At 36.1% G+C, this 23,223-nt stretch overlaps 1 protein-coding gene across 1 annotated transcript in view; it reads right to left on the bottom strand.

Moving 5' to 3' along the window:
- The window catches only part of LOC109072633 (polymeric immunoglobulin receptor-like), a 41,950-nt gene extending 24,596 nt beyond the window's left edge, over window positions 1-17,354 (bottom strand). The window contains exon 1 of the mRNA XM_042767816.1: window positions 17,046-17,354. Coding sequence (XP_042623750.1) covers window positions 17,046-17,349 — 304 coding nt within the window. The 5' untranslated portion in view covers window positions 17,350-17,354. The remainder of the gene's footprint in view (window positions 1-17,045) is intronic.
- Between the last annotated feature and the right edge of the window lie 5,869 nt (window positions 17,355-23,223).

Here is a 23,223-nt window from a genome sequence, read left to right as displayed (position 1 = left end):
TGCAGTGACGTCATCATTCAGAGTCAATCTGCCAGTCTTGGTCTCTTTCTCTTCTCTCACAGTCTCACTGAGAGGATTTTCTGTCTCTAGTGGAGCACTTCCCCTTACAGAGAGACTTTGGCTTTGATTTATAGATTGAATCATAAGGGCAGATGATCTCAGCAGATTCTCCTTCATGTCTCACTACTGGAGGCACTAAAAACAATCAAACACAGACATTTTACACAAATGATTCTGAATTTACTGTGTTTACTACAATTTAAGGGAAACTTCACTCCTGTCAAAATGGGCTTTCAATAAAACGGGGCTGTCTATGCAGCAGAAAAAAGTGAAAAAAAAATCAATTAAAATCAGTGCTACCTGACGAAGGAAAACAAAGAAACAATGCTGGTGTCCTCCCTCATGCCAAATAGGTAGGAAAGCGTCAAAACCCATAATGCACTGGGCATGTTGCCATCCAAGGCCACTCCCACCAGTCTGCTTTAGTACGCTTTGACCAGAGTCAAAAACTGCCTTTGTTTAGTAGGAAATACTTGTAACAAACTTTTAGTCATAATGGCATCATTTCTGGATGCAGAGAATTTAAAAAAAGGAAATGTTTAGCGAGAGTGAGTCATTTTTCTGTTTCCAGTGGAAAAATTCCTTGTATGTTGTAGGCCGGTAAAGGAATCATAATTTTGTGACAACAGGGCGATGGGTTTTTTTTTAAAATCTGAAAAAAAACGCTGTTTAGTCAATATTTTTTTTTTAGGACTGAATGTGAGTAAAAAACAGTGTTTTAAGCCAAATGGACAGAAAAAAAAAAATCCTGATTATGTCCATTCCACACGAACCACCAAATCAAAACGGTTCCCACACAGGTAAGACAGCTGTTGCCATATATGTGTTCCTGTTCCTTTATCCATAATGACGTTCACATGTTCATTGATGAAAATCCTACTTTTTACAATAAATGTTTTGTGTGTAATCAAGCACTGTCGGATCCAACTGGTCTGTGGGCAGGGATACAAAAATGCCAAAGTATAATATTTTTCACAAAAGCCCTGGAGCTTTAAATTTTGCTTACAAAAAAAAAAAAAAAAAAGAATACTTACCAACATTGTAACAGTAGAAAGTGGTTTGAAATCAGTGAAGTTTGCACGTTAAAAATCATCGTGAATGGGACCCTGTATGGGATGAGGTTGGAGCTGAATTTTAGTGTTTCAGGGAGATGAAAGTCAGATTCATGTGTCTCTGGTTTCTGCTCCACCACCAGTAAACCTCCAGCATCTTCTTCACACTCACATTACTGATGCTCACTGTAACAACTCTCTCTTCATTTCTCTCTCGGATGAACCACGCATTTCATTCACTTTAGATGAGAAGGGATGGGTTTGGCAGATGTGATCATCAAGCTCTTTGCAAACAAATTAACTTTATGTTCCACTGGGATTCTGACAGGTGATAGTGACATTCTTCACCAAGATACACTAGCATTTAGTCACAAACGTTATATCTGTAAACCAAGAGAATTTACATAAAAAATCTAAAGAAAACTTCACACACATACACACATAGATTTTTCCTCCATGACGATTTATCTGATTCTTTACAGATGTATTTTTGTTTGGTTTTGTATTGAGGAGTGTCACATCACTCGATCATCAAGCCTGGGGAGCCGATCACTTTATAAACAATTCAACACTTATCTATCAAACACAATATTCGGAACTGTAATCACATTAATCAAATTTAACATCTCACAAATACTACAAAGCAAACACTTTTTCTTCTAAAGACATTGATAGTTTCTATTGCTCACTCTATAATACGTAGATGAACAGTATTAATAATGGAGTAAACTGTACGAGTCTCTGTGATCCAATAACTCCACATAAAATAAACTCCGCCATCATCTGGTGTCACAGCAGTGATTCTCACACTGAAGATGTTTTTATGTTTGTCATCAGAAATACTGAATCTTTCTTCCTCTTTCCATCTGCTGTAAATCATCTCAATGGAGTCTTTTTCTTCTTTGAATATGATTTTGGAAGCATTAATATTATTCTGTGAATATTCACAGCTGAAATTGGCAGTTTCTCCACTATTCACCATCACTCTCTTTGACACTTTACAACATGAATCTGTCATTCACAAAATAGAGAAATTTGTTTTGCATATGCTTTGATCAGTAGTTATACTAAATAAAGACAAAATACAATAACTGACCTTCTTCCACATTCAAAGTCATATCTATGAACCACTGGCCATCAGTCCCAATCCTGTAACTTCCAGCATCTTGTGTGTTCAGTTCTCTGATGTAGATCATGAGCTTTCTCTCATTGTTTTGATAAAGTGTGAATCTTCCTTCATGAATCCATTTATGTTTTGTATCATTTATTATTATTCCCCACTCAGGTAATTTGGCCATATATTTAACATTTGCACTGAACCAAAGTTTCCCAGAATCCACAAGAACACTTCCTCCAGAATATCCCGTTACGCTAAAGCATCTCACTGCAGCTGTCAATCAGATTGATACTGTGATCAGAAAGATGATGAACAGAAAACAGCACTCATTACTGCAGTGATGAAAGAGAAAAGCTCTGACCTGAGATCAGGTAGAAAGTGAGGAAGATGAGGAGGATCTTCCATTGTGAGTTTGAGTTCAGTCTTCTTCTGTTCTGCTGATGATCTCTGTGTGAATCTCTCTGTCTCTACATCTGTCTGCTTTAGTTACTCCTCTTTATCAGCTCTTTATCAGTAATGAGCAGCTTACTGGCTCCTCCCCACCATCACCACTGACTGATTATCACATTAATCACACTGAAAGAGCGCCACCTAGTGGAGGTACACTGTCTGATACTGTAGAGGTAATTGATTCACAGTCAGGTCATTCATGTGACTGGATTTGAGGCTGTTAGGCCCGGAACCTGTATAGCCGATCATCAGTTTCACTCATCAGATTTCTCTCGTCTCAGAAGTGCAGTGACATATCCCAGAGATCCTCAAGCTAGTGGCTAATTCAGGAAACAGCAAGTTTAAAACTTGCACCCTTGGTGAGCGGAGCGAGGTGTGTATTTTTTTTAGTTCCCTATTTAAGAGAATAATTTGTAATGATGTAAAATGTTTACATTGACTGTTTCTGGAAATTGTTTGTTGTGTATCTTGTACCAGTAAGGTTTCATGTGTTAACTAAGCAAATTTTTGTTTATGTGTTGTTATTTTAAATAGCTTTAAAGGTCATTTAATGTGCATTGCATATATACAAATGCATGATGATGCACTGTAAAAGGTGTGAGGATTTATTTGTAAATTATGCTAAAAGCTTATTAACCATCTATTTGTGTGTTTACTCTTTACTTCTAGTTTTCACTGTGCTTATGCTGGTTCCAGAATATCAAAACTGATTGTACCCGTTAGAGACTCTCTACCTCATATTAAGTTCCAATGGCATCTGAGAGTACAAACTGCAGTAAGCATATGCTTAAATCACGGTTAGAATTATGAGGGGTCCTTTTTCTCCACTGTAAGGGGTCCATGGCCCCAAGACGTTTGATAATGCTGGTCTAAGGGCATAAAATAGCTCTGTGTGACAATCAGGTTTAAATGTAAGTGATTACCCACAGAAACTCTCTCCCTCTATGATCTCTGTTCAAATTCTGATTCACACGCAAACTTTGTTTCCTTTCAAACGGACACACGGCACTCATTTAACATACAGTATGGAGAAAAGGGAGGAGTCGAAACGGTGCTTATACCTCATTGGCTCTTGTGTGTATCGTACCATAATTTGAATATTTACAATCTAAAGAACTGAGATATATTATTACAATATTTACATTTTTCATACAATATATTACACAAACTTATATCTTTTCTTGAAGTGTAAAGTCTGTGTCCATTGTTACTAAAGAAACGGTTTCCTGTGTCACATATGTAGGTGGCTGAAGTGCCTATGGTTTGACTCAAAGAATATAAATAGAGCAGAGGGAAAACCACAAGGTGGAGAGCATCTCACGCTGATGGTCTTTAGCACACTTAAAAGCTGCAAACACAAACCACTGAGACGTTTACAAGTCTATTCAGTCTATAAAACTACTGGGTTTAAGAGTAGCCTTTTTTATGAAATTACACACTTGTAAAAAAAATTGTAAAAAAAAAAAGAAAAAAAAAAGAATGAATGAATAAATAAATCATTTGTATGTGTTTTTTATTTTATTATTTTAATGTATTCATTAAAAATGTAATGTCGTGATCTAGTTGAGTCTTGTGCTCTTTACTGAAGCATCGCTGAGAGACTCTTCATGCTTCTGGAAACTGAATGAAACCTAAAATATTCCCGAATCTGTGCTGGAATCTGAGAATAAACAAGATGTGCAGAATTCAAAGAAACACAAGATCTTAAGCGCAGGAATGAATAAATGGCAGTGACTTTGTGTGTGTTGAAAGATAAATACAACATTAATATTGATGCAAATAGAGAGAAAGGCTGTCCCCTTTGTGTATTTGGGTTTGGTTTTATTGTCTTTTGAGAAAACAAAATGACCATTTCTTTTTTTCCATTTTCATCAGCAGATCTGCCCACGTTCCACTTCAGTCTGTTTCTGTACAGTCTCATGTGTCTCGCTGTGGGTTTCCTGGAAAAGTCTGTTTAATCTTCACACTCAAACTGAACTGAGACCCTGAACCTGTCTGTTGTTTTCTGTGGTTTTGAGCTTGACGGAAAAATGACATGTTCATCACACTAAAAGACCTCCAGCATTCATCAAAAACGTTTTGTGAGATATTCACAATAAATAAATACGAATATTAAAAATTTTAACATTAAATGTTTAAACTGAAATAAGACTACTAATAATTGTACAATAATATATAAGAAACTAATTTTAAATTATTCAAATTATGAACAATCAGACAAAATGACCTGATTTCCTATATATTTAAATCAGTCCTGACAGTGATGCAAGTGAAAATAATTTTTTTATTATTTGCAGAAATTATATCTCACTCTCTTTGATGATAATGATGATAATGATAATCAGATTATTATAGTCTTATGGTGCATTTTAAAACAAATTTGCACCTCAGTACTGTAATACATTATAAAACAGTTTGCAATAACATATTGAGTGTAAATTATCATATTTATTAAAATGATTAAATAGATTGCCACCTTATTGGGACAATAAAGGCCCTAAGCCTACCCGATAAACTCTTTGTTATTAAATTCCCATGAGGCACTTAATTTACACTTTTCAAATATTTATTTCATGTTTATTGAAAATAAACAACTTTCCAGTCTGACATGTGATGGGAAAAGGGAGTAGAACGAGTTTGGCAGAAGGCAGATTCAAACTCAAGTCGATTGCGCCAAAGGTTATCATCACGCGCCTTACATGTTGCACCACTGTTCCAGTTGTGTATTTTGCTACTTTTATAGTTTTGTCTATCCAGACATTGCTGGGTGGAGTTACTGTAAATAGCCTCTGCCAACAAGGTGGGCAATTTTCACTTAGTGTGAATAGATACTCCACTCGTCAACTAATGTAATGCAGGCTTTGTGACCTGAGTAAGTTAGCTGAGTCTCATGTGGTGAATCTGATCGTGGTGTAATCAGAGTGAATCTCATCCTCACTGAATCTGACTGTAGCATCACTGAGAGACTCTTCATGCTTCTGGAAACTGACAGCAGTGTACAGGAGCTCATCAGAGAGGATTGTGGGTAATTATGCAGTAGACTGAACTGGGCTTTGTGTAAGTGTCACCTCGTCTCTTGTGTCTTAATTTGCACACAGTCAGAGTGAATCCAGCGATCAGCAGCAGAATCACACACACACTAATAATGATGATCATGGAGAAATCTGAGAATGAAACACAATGTTAAAGATGGGATACACATGAATAAACCATTATCTACACAAATACTACATTTTATGATTTTCATTTTCATCCCTTTTCTGTCCAACATTATTGGTTATAAATACATTTTACAAAACAAGTACAAGTGATAACAAAGAAAAACTCAAAAAAAGAAAAAAAGGAAAAAAGAAGTAGAAAACAGTATTCAACAATTTTTATTTCAAATACTGATTGTATTATTGGTATTTTGTTTCTATTTAAATATGTGAAGTCTTGAGAGTGAAGAAAATATATTGATTAAATTAAGTTATTGTACCCTTTTTGACATTTAAGTGCACTTTAGTGATGACGTGAGCTCCACACCAGTATATCCCAGAATCCTCTTCTCTCAGATCAGTGATGTTCACAGTAAAGACTCCAGTAGATGCTTCATCACTGAAAGAGAATCGATCATCTCTGATCGTCTCCAATGAAACTCCATCCTTCACACACATGGAGGCTTCATGTGCTTTGCAGAAGCTTTTTCTGATCTTCATCATGATGTTTTGCACTGGATTGACACGTCGTCGTCCTTCATACTTAGTCAAGTTCAGCTCTGGAAATGTTGTTACAGACACAAGAACATCAATTCACAGCCGTAGTTTCACATATTCAGATGCAGAAACCTTCCTCACCCTCATTCATGATGACGATCAAATGAGTGTAAAGATAATTGAGCTCCGTTTCTACTGTCACTGCACACCAGTATTTCCCAGCATCCTCTGCTGTCAGTCCAGTTATGGTCCCAGTGAAGACACCTGCAGTGACGTCATCATTCAGAGTCAATCTGCCAGTCTTGGTCTCATTCTCTTCTTTCACAGTCTCACTGAGAGGATTTCTGTCTCTAGTGGAGCACTTCCCCTTACAGAGAGACTTTGGCTTTGATTTATAGATTGAATCATAAGAGCAGATGATCTCAGCAGATTCTCCTTCATGTCTCACTACTGGAGGCACTTTGTATAAAGAACAAGTAAATTGCAACATTAATGTGCTTATAATATATTTCTGTATTTGGTTTATAATGTAAACAATCATACTTTAACTATAATATCACATCTTATCAACTCTGCTGCAAATGCAAATTGCAGAAACTTTTGAACAAGGTTTGATTGAGAGTTTGTCTTACTCACTCATAACATGTATATGAACAGTATTAATAATGGAGTAACTGTACGAGTCTCTGTTGATCCAAACTCCACATAAATAAACTCCTCCATCATCTGGTGTCACAGCAGTGATTCTCACACTGAAGATGTTTTTATGTTTGTCATCAGAAATACTGAATCTTTCTTTCTTCTTCCATCTGCTGTAAATCGTCTCAATGGAGTCTTTTTCTTCTTTGAATATGATTTTGGGATCATTAATATGAATCTGTGAATATTCACAGCTGAAACTGGCAGTTTCTCCAATATTCACCATCACTCTCTTTGACACTTTACAACATGCATCTGTCAGAAATATATTTTAATCAGGCTTTTAAAATGATTAGGAATTTTATTACATAGAATATATACATACATATTTCAACAAGACCAGATGATTTTTATAAGTTATGTTGAAACTTCTAAATTATCTAAAAATGTAAAAGATTGGATGACCAATAATTTTTTCCTATTAAATTCAGATAAGACAGAGATATTACTTATTGGACCAAAAAACATTACACAGAATCTCGTAGATTTACAATTTGCAACTAGACGGATGTACTGTTACTTCCTCTACTGTCAAAAATCTGGGTGTTATATTAGACAGTAACTTGTCTTTTGAAAATTATATTTCCCATGTTACAAAAACAGCATTCTTCCATCTTAGAAACATTGCCAAGCTACGAAACATGTTACCTGTTTCTGATGCAGAAAAGCTAGTTCATGCATTCATGACCTCTAGACTGGACTATTGTAATGCACTGCTAGGTGGTTGTCCTGCATCCTCAATAAACAAGCTACAGGTAGTCCAAAATGCAGCGGCTAGATAAGGCCCTTAAAGGGGTCATATGATGCGATTTAAATTTTTCCTTTTACTTTGGAGTGTTACAAGCTCTTGGTGCATAAAGAAGATCTGTAAAGTTGCAAAGACTAAAGTCTCAAATCCAAAGAGATATTCTTTATAAAAGTTAAGACTCATCCACGCCCCCCTGAAACGGCTCGTTCTAACACGCCCCACATATCTATGTCACTATGTGGGAATATATGCATAATAACGGCGCAAATGTTTTCGCGAAGAGAAAGAGTGTGTATTTTATTCTCGCTGTTGCCACTGGCACCATGTTGTGGAGACACAGTGTGTTTCATTGTGAAAGCCTATCAACTTTGTTTGGCCTTCCAAAAGAGGACACAACTAGAAATCAATGGTTAAGTTGTATTTACAACACTGTTCCAGAACAGTTCAACCCAAATATTCAGATGTGTGCTGCGCATTTTGCGGAGGACGAGGACTGTTTCCTGTGAGAGTAGCCTATATTGCCGGTGTCTGTTTCTTTAAAATGGAGCAATTCCAACTTTGCAAGGACAGTCTGGCGCTTCTGACTCACAGACTGTAAGTGCGTTTTCATATGTAAAAGATTTGCCACTGATGATTCAAACACGAGTTTTGAGCAGTGTAGAGTAGTGCTTGTTGTTTGTCCTTTCTCTGATGACAAATGCAGACATGGTTTTATGTTTATGCGGCGCAACACACAACGCAATGCGTAAAAAAAGACAGTATAAGTCATTATAATCAGTAATTATGTGCCCACTGGATGCAACAAATACCTCATATGTAATGGGTTTTATCTCATCGCACCGGTGTCCTGACATTTTATCCTACCCATCAGGAACACACGCCTGACATCACAGTATGTAAAGGGGCGTAATATTTCCGTCACATGCTTGAGATATTCGGCCAATCAACACACTAGATAGCTGGCCAATCAGAGCACCCCTCGCTTTTCAGAACAATTAGCTTTGTAAAAATTGACGCAGTTTCAGAAAGGCGGCGCATAGAGGAGAAACAATAATGTACAGTATGTGGAAAATAATGTGTTTATTTAACCTTAAACCTCATAAACATTTCATTACACCAAATACACAAAATAATGTTCTTTTTAGCAACGTCATATGACCCCTTTAATGGTTTAGCTCCTGCGTACCTAACTAGTCTTCTACCACGCTACAATCCATCACGCTCCCTAAGGTCACAAAACTCTGGACTCATGGTAGTTCCTAGGATAGCAAAGTCCACTAAAGGCGGTAGAGCTTTTTCACATTTGGCTCCCAAACTCTGCAATAGCTTTCCTGATAACGTTCGGGGTTCAGACACATTCTCTCTGTTTAAATCTAGATTAAAGACAAATCTCTTTGGCCAAGCATTCAAATAATGTATCTCAAAATCTTGTACTGCAGTTACATCTGATCAAATGCACATTAACATTCTTTTGCTTGGGTTGAACACATAATTTTTGCTTGGTTGGAACAGCAGTTACGCTAACTATTTCTCTATTTCCTTCTCTGTTTCTGCCACCGTGGGATTGGAATCCCAAGGTAACTAAGAATTACACAAGCTTCAGTCAGGATCCAGCTCTTACAAAGACCTGAGAAGAGATTATGCCAACCCTCAGTCAACATACAAAACGACCAAATTTTGCTATAAGTTTGATCCCAACATATAATCATTGCTGTTAATAGTGTTCACCATCTATTTGATTACATGACATTAACTGCTTGATTTTTTACCGTACATTTCGGCCATATGGACATCAACTTGAGATAAGCTATTACTAAATATAATGTAGAAATTTTAATTTTCTGTAAAGCTGCTTTGCAACGATTTGCATCGTTAAAAGGGCTATACAAATAAACTTGAATTGAATTTGATCTTAAAATGACTGACCTTCTTCCACATGTAAAGTCATATCTATACCCCACTTGTAAAGAACACCAATCCAGTATCCTCCAGCATCATGTTCCCTCAAATCTCTGATGTAGATCATGAGGTTTCCCTCATTATTTTGAAACAATGTGAATTTTCCAACACTGATCCATTTGTCATGCTTCATATTATTCATTATATTTGTCCACTCAGGTAATTTATTCATGCATTTAACATTTGCACTGAACCAAAGTCTCCCAGAATCCACAAGAACACTTCCTCCAGAATATCCCGTGACGCTAAAGCATCTCACTGCAGCTGTCAATCAGATTGATACTGTGATCAGAAAGCTGATGAACAGAAAACAGCATCATTACTGCAGTGATGAAAGAGAAAAGTTCTGACCTGAGATCAGGTAGAAAGTGAGGAAGATGAGGAGGATCTTCATTGTGAGTTGAGTTCAGTCTTCTTTCTGCTGAATGATCTCTGTGTGAATCTCTCTGTCTCTACATCTGTCTGCTTTAGTTGCTTCCTCTTTATTCAGCTCTTTATCAGTAATGAGCAGCTTTACTGGCTCCTCCCACCATCACCACTGACTGAACATCACATTAATCACACTGAAAGAGCGCCACCTAGTGGAGTTACACTGTCTGATACTGAGTCATTTAGCAGTGTTGCCCAGCAGGGTGACCTTTAGTTACACCACTGCTGTCAAACTCCAAATGGAACCATAAAAATCTTCCATATGCTTTGTGCTTTGTAACTGCAAAACGTCAGATGACATAAAACAGGTCTGTGTGAAAACGGGTCTAAGCTGAATTGATTACACACAGAACATCTTCTCCTCTCTGCTCTGTGCAAATTTCGAGACACCTGCGAAGGAGTTGAAAATAAACCTCATTGCATGGATTGTTGACGTGTAATATTTCAATATTTAGTTTCTAAATTAAGAATTGACCATGTGTGATGAGATACACAGGGTCACAATTATGACTCATTATTAGTCCCACTATTACTGAGTTAGTTTTATTAGGTGTTTTAATCACACAGAGTTCAATACCGAAGTAAAACAATGCTCAAAGAGCTACAGGATTCAAAGGGGGCCGATCGATTGGACTTTTAAGGACTTAAAAAGCAGACATTTTATAATGCACCCTAAATTATGACTGCAGTTTGTGGAACTTAATAGCAAAACCAGTTTTGAGCATTCCCTGTGTGGGATTACAAATTTAAGAATCTGTTTATAATCTTGATACTACATCCTGACATAACATCGATGAATTCTAAGGTGATCTGCATTGTATTGGCCTTTTAATGTGAACACGATGGCAGCTGTTTACTGATTAGATTCACTATAGCTGTCAGTGAAGGGGTTCTGCTGGTCTCTGATCTTCCTACTAAGAGTCAAACTACATGTGAATGTTTACATGTCTCTAGTTCTCGTGACCAGGTGCTGCTTAAAACATTTGCAGATAATGTTATCTATATCTGACCTGTATTAAGTATTTCATTTGACCCGAATAAAACATTTTGAATGAAGAACTGAGATATTACAGAAACGTTTTCTTTTCATGTATTACACCAATTCACAGCATCTTTTTATAGAGAGGAAAATGTGTGTCTACGGAAACCAGTTTTCTGTTCTTATCACATCTGCAGGTGGCTGAAGGGCTTCTTGGTTTGACCCCAATAATTTAAGTGCAAGAGAGAAATCAAACCACAAGCACACTATGCAAAACCCTGCAAATACAAAGCATTGAGAACTTTACAAGCCAGTCTCTTTCACTAGTAAGGCAGTTTCTTGATCATCAAAAGCCCCATTCAATGCTTACAGCAGATGCAATATGAATTATTGAATGTGCAGCTTAGTCTTTATCTTCTGCTCACAATGTTCTGCTTACGTCTCAGTCTCATGTGTCTCACTGTGGGTTACCTGAAGAAGTCTGATTAATCTTCACAATCAAATTAAACTGAGACCCTGAACCTTCATTTGTTTTCTGTGGCTTTGAATTGGAAAGAAAAATGTGCTGCAGTATATTTAACAGTGAGACTTACTTTACTGACTTACATTAATCACACTGAAAGAGCACCACCTAGTGGAGTTACAGTGTCTGATACTCGGAGCTCAAACAGGTTTCATGCTTTCTATATGAGGACAAATGACACTCATGTAAACTGATCTGCATTATTTAAATCTTCCACTAGAACGTGAACATGTAAGTTCACTGAGGTTCACTAGATACAAGGCACTCTTGGAAATGACAAAATGCATCTCATTTTTGGAGTTGCTTTTTTTTTCACTTGTAAGAAACAACACCTTTTTAGGAGCAAACATACTTGTATTTGTTTGGATACTTTTGGGGGCAGGGGGAACATCATCGGAAAACAACAACAACAACAACAAAACAAAAAAAAGTGATTTCAGCACCACGGACAGCATCTGTCAAATTTCAGCACCACTGATGACAGTTTAACGAGAGCGAAGATCGAGATCTTCTTTCTTTCTTTCATCTCTGACTTTGATGATAAAAATATATTTAAGAACAACAATTCCATGTAATTATCAAATATTAGGTTAAAGCTTTACTCCTCCAGATTCACTGTTTATTTTCGAACATACACGAGGCATGTAAATCAATGACATTCACAACTCATCATAACAGAATAAGAAAATAAGAAAATCTGTTCTATATCAAATGCCACACAACTACATAAAGTTTATTTTAATTAAACTAATAATGCAATGTTAAGTCACAGAAATGTAACAATTTATATTTGCCACTAGATAGGGCCAAACGTTTCTGTAAGAAGGCTGGATGTGCCTTTACTGTAGATGCAACAAAACTATAATACGATTACTTACATATAAGTCGGTAAGTGAAAAATGTAATGGTGAACCAGAAATCACAAACACTATGTAATAGATCTAACACAATTACCTTAGCGGTTGTGTTTTTCCGCGCCATTAGGTGGCACTAACCATCTTCCTAGATGAGTATTTAGCCAGGTACTATACATGAAAAAGTAGACAAGCGTTTGGATAGAAGTAGTAATGGCTTTCTTGTGCTATATCAACCTTCTTTCTGAGGTCCTATGATTGAGGAATTTGTTTCCTTTTGGTCAGTCAGTAAGTAGTGTTGTTGTGTTTTCATGCATTGTATGTTTTTTGGTGTTAACTTAATGTGTAATTGTTGTATTGCGTATGTATTAATCTTTGAGACAATCATGCATGATAATTGTGAATGTGTCTTTATTTAGATGTACCTTTATTCCTTGCTTTCTTTCTTATGAGTAAAGAGTTCAAAAGGTTTGCTTCCACAAACAGCCTACTTTGTTGTTTGTTGCTGGACTCATGAACAATTGGGACGTTTTACACGAACACAAAGAGCAGGTGGATACTACATGTGGAAGACAGGAGGACTCTTTGTTGTATCAAGTTTGACCTGCTTATGTCAAAATTGGATTACCACTAACCGAACATTGCTTTCCTAGAGTGGGGATTTTTGCATGGACATCATAATCTCAACCATTACCAAACATTGTTGGCTTCATCATCAGCTAAGTTTTACCATTCTTATTTCTGGTTCATATCACCAAATAAAAATATTTTATTTAGTGATTATTTTTGATCATTTCATTTTATATTTTCTTTTTGGTGTTTCTCTGTTTTCTGTGCAATGTAAATGTTTTTGATGATTGATGGGGTTGCTGAATATAATATACGTGCAATTCACTGCAAGTTTTGGGTGTGTTGTGATGTACTTTGTTGGGTAAATCCAAAGGAGATCGACATTCATTTAATAATACCTAGATTTAAGCCAAGTCAAGTATGTGTCAATTTCCTGTCCCTATCAAACCTGAAGGTTATTGAAGGGCATCTTGGTTTGACCAAAATAACTTGGAAATGCAAGAGCTAAAGAAAACCTCAAGTCAGCACGTTGATAAACTTTATCACACTGACCACAGTATTTAACAACCCAGCAAACACAAACCACTGAGACATTTACAAGCAAGTCTCTTTAATAACCGAGTACAAATCCTGTATTACATTAAACCTGGAGATGCTTGTTTACATGATATTAACATAAAATAAGTAAATTTAACAACACACATATATAACATGTAAAGCATTTTACAGACATTCTGTGATTTGTGGACTTGCTTTTTTTTCTTTCTTATTATAAAAGTAAAACTGTCAAATCACACATGGATAATTTGTTGATCATAAAAAGTTTTTCATGTTTTGTTGCAGGTGAATCCCTGAATGAGCAGCTCTTAGTCTTTATTGTCTTCTGCTCACAATAAATGTTCATCTTCTGTCTGTCTGTGTTCAGTCTCATGTGTCTCGCTGTGGGTTTCCTGAATAAAGCTGTTTAACCTTCACACTCAAACTAAACTGAGACCCTGAACCTTCACCAGTTTTCTGTGGCTTTGAGTTGGACAGAAAAACAGCCTGTTCTTCACGCACACACACACACACACACACACACAAACTCTGAGACAAAATCATATTAAAATGCCATTTTCAAGTCTTCAAATATGACAATAAATGGCAAATCATTTCAAAAAATTAATTAAAGCTAATACAGTCGATAAATTATATTACCTGATTGTTGGTAGTTTATATCAGTATTTAAATCTGTCCTGAACATGATATTAAATAAAATTCATGAAATTATATCATTCAAATTTCAGACCTTTTCCTTTGCTTAAACTATGAATCTTTCTCACAATCTTTCTTGATAACAATCAGACCATTATGTTCTTATACTGTATTTCTGGATGTATTTCTGGGATCTGGTATTTCAAACTAGATTCACTCCCTATGCACTGCTGTTAATGCTATCAAGGTCTTCCTTTATACTCTCTGTGTAACTATTTTGTATGTACAAATCTAAACCAGGACAAAGTGTGGGGAAGTCGTTGCCTAATGGTTAGAGAGTCGGACTCCCAATCGAAGGGTTGTGAGTTCGAGTCTCGGGCCGGCAGGAATTGTGGGTGGGGGGAGTGCATGTACAGTTCTCTCTCCACCTTCAATACCATGACTTAGGTGCCCTTGAGCAAGGCATCGAACCCCCAACTGCTCCCCGGGCGCCGCAGTATAAAATGGCTGCCCACTGCTCTGGGAATTGGTTCACAGTGTGTGTGTGTGTTCACTGCTCTGTGTGTGTGCCCTTCGGATGGGTTAAATGCAGAGCACGAATTCTGAGTATGGGTCACCATACTTGGCTGAATGTCACGTCACTTTCACTTTCACTTTCAAATAGCATAGCATATAGCATATTCAAAGAGATGAAAACAAGCCATTTAACAGTTCTCAAACTTCATGTGTCTCATCATAAAGGTCTGTTTAAGAGCTGCTATTAAAGAGCCTTTACTGTATGTGTTAAAAGCTGCTGTGTGTCTATATGTGGAGTGGAAACTTTATCTTCTAGAAGTGTCAGTCAAGGGGTTTATTTCCTGTTTTCATAACAGCCTCACATAAACTGACATGACAAACTATTTTAAACATGTGAAAGAAGCAACATGAGCAGCAGCGGAAACTTTAAAGTATCTCATGATTCACAAACTGAACTGAACAACCCTCATCAAACCTAACAACTGCTTAACACTAAATTATAGATTACAAGCAGATTTTATCAATAAACTGTGAATGTAAACAAATGTAAAAAACAAATAAACAACAACAAAAAAAAACGGTCTTTTGTAAAATACTAGTGTAAATTGAGTTAGTTGAGTCTTTTGTGGTAAATGACTGTGGTGTAATCAGAGTGAATCTCATTCTTACTGAATCTGACTGTAGCTTCACTGAGAGACTCTTCATGCTTCTGGAAACTGACAGCTGTGTACAGGAGCCCATCAGAGAGGATTGTGGGTAATTCATCATGACTGTTCATTTGAGCTGATCCAGGATCTGAGAGAGAATCACGTCTGCTGTCTGCACATGATGACTGAATGAAGATAAAATAGAGAGAAAATGTACATTAAAAGAATGGCAGCTGGTGGGGGAAGTTTTTGAGGAGGCTGAGGTGTAAATTAAAATTGATCATTAGCTGTGACAAAACAATATCACACTTGTAATTAACACAAAAACTGTGTAATACACTACTAAACATGGATAAAGACATAATAACTGACAATACTTTATAAAAAAATAATAACTTATAAAGCAGCTTCTCAAGGCACTTACAGCCAGACCAGCTTGTGAGGAGCGTAAGTGAAGCTTGGGTGTATGTAGAGTTGACTGGAAGCCAGAGCAAGGACTTTAGAATTGGAGTAATGTGTTCATTACACTGTGACTCACCATTGTATTTTTCTCTCTCTTTTTCTTGTCTGATTTCGAGGTTCTTCCTGATTAACCCCAACACAAAACAAATCAGAAAGTGAAAGACAAACTCGATCAACATTAAATGTCAGCAGCATCTGAGACAGAAACTCAGTGAGTGAGTGAGATTTACTGAAGCAGCTCAGAGACACTCAAACAATTTAATTTAACGATTCAAGAGATAAATATTGAAACAAAGTGTCACCTCGTCTCTTGTGTCTTAATTTGCACACAGTCAGAGTGAATCCAGCGATCAGCAGCAGAATCACACAAACACTAATAATGATGATCACGGAGAAATCTGAGAATAAAACACACAACACACAGTCCAGAGGTAATGATATAATAGCTACACAATTATTAAAATGTATTTGAGTGAGTCATAATGTCTGTTTTAACATTTTCTATACAATAAATATGTATAGAACTCAGTTTGTAATGTTTGATAACCTGTGATCTCGGTCATTAAGGAACTAGTTGTGTATTCTCTTTTTATGTCTCACTGCTGGAGGCACTTTCAACAAAAAAACATGATAATTTAACACACACAACTTGTGTTATTGAATGCACTATATCTATTCAAATGAAATCATGTGAATGGACTCACTGATGAGGTTGAGCTGAATTTTAGTGTTCAGAGAGATGAAAGTCAGATATGTGTCTCTGGTTTCTGCTCCACACCAGTAAACTCCAGCATCTCTCACACTCACATTACTGATGCTCACTGTAACAACTCTCTCTTCATTTCTCTCTGATGAACCACTCATTTCTGTCACTTTAGAGTGAGATGATGGTTTGGCAGATGTGATTATCATCCTCTTTGCAGAAATTAACTTCATTTTTCTCTGGGATCTGACAGGTGATGTTGACTTCTTCACCAAGATACACAGATTCAGTCACACTCTTTGGATATTTTGTATCTGTTAACCAAGAAAACTGCATACAAATCAGAACAAATTCTCCAAACATGCAAGATAAAGTAAAGTTTCCTCACCGTGTCTGATGCTCAGCTGTAGTTCAGTGAAGCTCTCAGTATAGTCAGATACTTTCACTCCACACCTGTATGTTCCTGCATCTGCAGCTTTCAGCTCTCTAAAAAACACCATCAAGACTCCTGCTGTGGTGTCGTCATATAAAGAAACATCTCCATTCTCAGTCCATTCACCCTGAACTCCTGGATTCTTCCTCTCTGAACATCCGTCTGATTCTTTACAGATGTATTTTGGGTTGGTTTTGTATTGAGGATGTTCACACTTGATCATCAAACCACCTCCTGAGGAGCCGCTCACTTTATACATAGCCAATTTATCTGTCACAACAAAAATATCACTGAATCTGTTTCAAACACAGTGTTTTTGTTGTTGTTGTTGTTTTGCATTTATTTATTTTTGCAAAATTTGAATGAGTTTGTTGTACTTACTAACAACATGTAGATGAACAGTATTAATAATGGAGTAACTGTATAAGTCTCTGTGGATCCAAACTCCACATAAATAAACTCCTCCATCATCTGGTGTCACAGCAGTGATTCTCACACTGAAGATGTTTTTATGTTTGTCATCAGAAATACTGAATCTTTCTTTCTTCTTCCATCTGCTGTAAATCGTCTCAATGGAGTCTTTTCCTTCTTTGAATATGATCTTAAGATCATTATTGTGATTCTGTGAATATTCACAGCTGAAATTGGCAGTTTCTCCAATATTCACCATCACTCTCTTTGACACTTTACAACATGAAACTGTGATATTTTTTGCAAAAAAAAAAAAAAAACCCTTAGAAATTACTAGATTTAATAAACGAAGACTTTGATAGAAAAATGACTGACCTTCTTCTTCTTTCACAGTCACAGTCATATATATACGCTGGTTGTGAGGAACATCAATTGCGTATCGTCCCGCATCTTGTGTGTTCAGTTCTCTGATGTAGATCATGAGCTTTCCATAATCATTGGAAAATAAAGTGAATCTTCCTTCATTAATCCATTTATCATGTTTCTTATCATTTATTATTATTCTCCACTCAGGTAATTTAGCCATATATTTAACATTTGCACTGAACCAAGGTTTCCCAGAATCCACAAGAACACTTCCTCCAGAATATCCCGTGACGCTAAAGCATCTCACTGCAGCTGTCAATCAGATGTGAACAGAAAGCTGATGAACAGAAAACAGCATCATTACTGCAGTGAAGAAAGAGAAAAGCTCTTACCTGAGATCAGGTAGAAAGTGAGGAAGATGAGGAGGATCTTCATTGTGAGTTGAGTTCAGTCTTCTTTCTGCTGAATGATCTCTGTGTGAATCCTCTCTGTCTCTACATCTGTTCCTGCTTTAGTTACTTCCTCTTTATTCAGCTCTTTATCAGTAATGAGCAGCTTTACTGGCTCCTCCCACCATCACCACTGACTGAATATCACATTAATTCACACTTGAAAGAGCGCCACCTAGTGGAGGTACACTGTCTGATACTCAGAGCTCACACAGGTTTTCATGTTCATGAGGATAAATGACACTGAAGTGAATTGATCAGCAACATATAAATATTCCACTAGAGGGCGAGAGTAAACTGAATATGTAAGTTCACTGACGTCATCTAGAGCCCTACCAGAAACACCTTAAAATTAAAATGCATCATTTTTTTTTATACTTTTATCAGTTGTAAGAAACATTAAACACTTTTTATGAGCAAACAGACCAGATCTTACTGACATTTGGACTTTTTTTTTTTTTTTTTGATAATGCTTAAAAAAATATATATATGAAATATATTCAGCACCACAGACAAGCAGCTGTCAATCAGACTTCAGCATCACTGATGACAGATCAACAAAACAAACACAAAAAGTGAATTGATGGAACTTGAGTTTGTCTGTTCTCTTAATGTGCATGAACAATGGCTCCATGTAATCATCATATTAATTAATTATTAGCATCATACCATTAGCATAAAGTTCCATATCTCCATTCTTTCTTTTTAAACATACAGAAGGTGTGTAAAATTTTACATTGGATCAAACCAGAACGATAAAAAGTTTTCTATCAATTACTATGAAACCACATAAAGCTATTTTTTGTGAAACCAAGAAATGTAGAGTTTAGTGATAGAAATGTACTTTATATTAGCCACTAGGTGGAGCCAGATGTTTTGTGTGTTTACTGTAGATGCTAGAAAACTATAATAATACATGTCATGGTGAACAAAACATCACAAACACTAACACTAGGGAGATTCAATAGAGAGATTCACATTTTACAAGAACAAAACCTAAAACTGAACATATAGAACTGTTTACAGTCTCGACCAATTAGAGCTCTCACAGCATCTTTTCACAGACTATAAAAAGTTCAACGTCTTTGTTCTCTCTACTGAAATTACACTATCCCTAAAGGTATTTCACAAAATAATAGTGTTCATCCTGTTTTTATATATTCTGATAGCCTGCAGCTTCCTTAAAGGCAGGGCTTGAATTGAGGGGATGACAGCCGCCTTGTTGAAAAAATGACAAAAATCATCCCCTCTGTAAAACCACCATCCCCTATAGATTAATTATGCTGTATATTATGTAAAACTTATCATGCAAATTAAATATTAAAATTCTCCACATATGATAATTTACGAACTAAAAAACAGTAACTTCAGCCAGTTACTGAAGCAAACTCTGAGCAAGCTTTCTTCATTTTTGTAAAATTGGCCATTAATGTTAAATTGTTAAAACGTTTACCAATTTAAATTGGTGTGGATGCCAGTTGTTAATGTTAAATTGGTAAAAATGACCACACCATTGTATTGTGGGGAAGGTTTGCACAAGCACTTAAAAGGGTAGTTCACCTTCAGTTGCTGGCCCCCATTGACTTGCATAGTGTTTTTTTTTTTTTTTTTTTCATACTATGGAAGTCAGTGGGGGCCAGCAACTGAAGGTGAACTATCCTTTTAATATTTACACTTTCTTCCAAAAAGTGTACAAATATAGTCTGATGTACAGTTTGAAATGTCTTTTTAATATCTCAGTACATTAGAGTATATACTGTATAATAAGTCATGCTCATAATTTAAATTAGTCATATTGTTGTTTGAGTTTGTTATTGTTGACATTCGAGCCTCAGTGTGACTGTTAGTTAAACCACTGCTGTCAAGCTCCAAAAATCACCATAAAACTTGCCCATATGTTTCGTGGTGTGTAGTTGCAAGTCTTCTGAAGACATAACCGGTCTTTGTGGAACATATACAAATTTAACAAGTACTGTCTGAAAATCCTCTTTTAGCTGGTCTGCCTGTTCATTAATTTCTGCAAAAATCGGTTACAGTGGGTATTGAAAAACCTTTTCCTGTTTTTATCACACCTGCACATGGCTGAAGGCCGACTTGGTTTGACCTAAAGACTTTAAATGCAAGAAGAAAACCACAAGCTGGAGAGCAGCACATGTTGGCTCTTCTTTAGTACATTCACCACAGTATTAAACAACCCTGCAAACATAAAACATTGAGACATTTACAAACAAGTCTCTTTAACCTAATACAAATTTTCGATTTTAAAATAAATTCATAACCAAATCGAACATGTGTTTTGTTCTTTAAAGTATTTTTGTAGACATTCAAACACAACTCATCATGTCTCGTCAGTCTTTTGCTCTTGTGTTTTGAACATTTGATGATGAGCTCACCCCTTATATCACAACACAACATTAGAAACGAATAATCAATAATAATCGTACATATTTTCCTAGACTGAAAAATATATTTGTATTTTTCTCTAGATTAATTCGGAAAAGCAAACTAGCATATTGCTATAAAAGTTGCACTTTATTTTGAATTTAGCCACACAGACAGATAATAATGAAAATGATGCCTGTTTAACCTGGTTTTGACCAAAGTTTACTAACTTAAACAACAGTATGTCATTTAAAACAATTCATTTTTATAAACATTCTGTGTTATTGATTTGTGGGCTCATTGTTTTGATTTTATTTGATTTGTTTATGCAAAATAATTACATTTGTCAAATCATAATATAATATTGTCTTCTGCTCTTATAGTATTCTGTTCACAATCTCTGTTCAGTGTCATATGCTTATTTTCAACATGTACTCCACCGATTAACATCAATGCAAAGCATGCTAGAAAACTGGAAATCCACTGTCCAGATTCACTTGTCAACCCAAATTATTAACATAGTCGCAAGACACACACACACATACACACACACACACACAAAATAAATAAATAAATAAATAGAATGTAATGAAATTAAGTGGTGACAAAATGTTCAAGTGTTGTTTCATTAGATCGTTTTAAGTAAACTAAACAAGAAGCCAAAACCCAGTTTTGAGTGTGTGTCAAAAGCTGCATGTGTCTCTGAGTGGAAACTTGTGTTTGTATTTCCTGTTTTTATCACACCCTCACATAAACTGAGCTGACACTATTTTAAAACATGTGAAAGAAGCAACATGAGAAGCAAACTTTAAAATGTCTCATGATTCACACGCTGAACTGAACTATTCTGATCAATAAATTACCTTTTAACATTCAATTAATTGAGTCCACTTTTATCAACAAATTAATGTAAACAAATGTAAAAGAAAGAAAAAAACAGAATCTGTTTTTTTTTTTTTTTTTTTTATATAGTATTGCTAATACATATGTGATAATCCTTGATCTAAATTAGTTGAGTCTTGTGCTGTGACTGACTGCAGCGTAATCAGAGTGAATCTCATTCTTACTGAATCTGACTGTAGCCTCACTGAGAGACTCTTCATGCTTCTGGAAACTGACAGCAGCGTACAGGAGCTCATCAGAGGGGATTGTGGGTAATTGTGAGTGAGTGTCACCTCTTCTCTTGTGTCTTAATTTGCACACAGTCAGAGTGAATCCACCGATCAGCAGCAGAATCACACACACACTAATAATGATGATCACGGAGAAATCTGAGAATAAAACACACCAACAAAGTAATAATTAAAGAGAAACAAAAAGTTACACGTAAATTAAACAATATCTACACAAATATTCAAACTAACGGTGCAGTTTCATTTTCAGCCGTTAACATGACTCTTTAGTTTGAGTGATGTCTAATCTGTAACATGAAACAAATTTCATATACATTTTATATTTATAAATTGCTTTTGGTAAAATTTGACAATCTGTTACTGACAAAAATCACAAAGGGTTTTATAAATGTTATTATTATATATTTCATCATTCACTCAACATTGATTACATTTCAAGCTATAAACAAACACATGAAAAAAGTTTACAGTAGGTTTTTTAAAAATAAAGTTCAGTAAAATTATTTGTGATTGTTGTGTGTAGATAAATTATCTGATTGTTCAAGGGTTGATATCTGAAAATGTAAGAATAAATAAAATTATCTAACCCTTGGTGACATTTAAATGCACTTTAGTGATGGCGTGAGCTCCACACCAGTATATCCCAGAATCCTCTTCTCTCAGATCAGTGATGTTCACAGTAAAGACTCCAGTAGATGCTTCATCACTGAAAGAGAATCGATCATCTCTGATCGTCTCCAATGAAACTCCATCCTTCACACACATGGAGGCTTCATGTGCTTTGCAGAATCTTTTCTGATCTTCATCATGATGTCTGCACTGGATTGACACGTCGTCTCCTTCATACTTAATCAAGTTCAGCTCTGGAAATGTTAACAGACCAAGACATCAATTCACAGCCGTAGTTTCACATATTCAGATGCAGAAACGTTCCTCACACCCTCGTTCATGATGACGATCAGATGAGTGTAAAGATAATTGAGCTCTGTTTCTAATGTCACTGCACACCAGGTATTTCCCAGCATCCTCTGCTGTCAGTCCAGTGATGGTCACAGTGAAGACACCTGCAGTGACGTCATCATTCAGAGTCAATCTGCCAGTCTTGGTCTCGTTCTCTTCTCTCACAGTCTCACTGAGAGGATTTCTGTCTCTAGTGGAGCACTTCCCCTTACAGAGAGACTTTGGCTTTGATTTATAGATTGAATCATAAGAGTACAGATGATCTCAGCAGATTCCTCCTTCATGTCCTCACTACTGGAGGCACTAAAAAAACAATCAAACACAGACATTTAACACAAATGATTGTGGATATACTGTTGTTTACTACAGTGAAATCATGTGAATGGACTCACTGATGAGGTTGAGCTGAATTTTAGTGTTCATAGAGATGAA

The sequence above is a fragment of the Cyprinus carpio genome, chromosome A12 (genome assembly GCF_018340385.1).
Source record: "Cyprinus carpio isolate SPL01 chromosome A12, ASM1834038v1, whole genome shotgun sequence".
NCBI lineage: Eukaryota > Metazoa > Chordata > Actinopteri > Cypriniformes > Cyprinidae > Cyprinus > Cyprinus carpio.
This window is presented reverse-complemented; position numbering and strand designations above follow the sequence as displayed.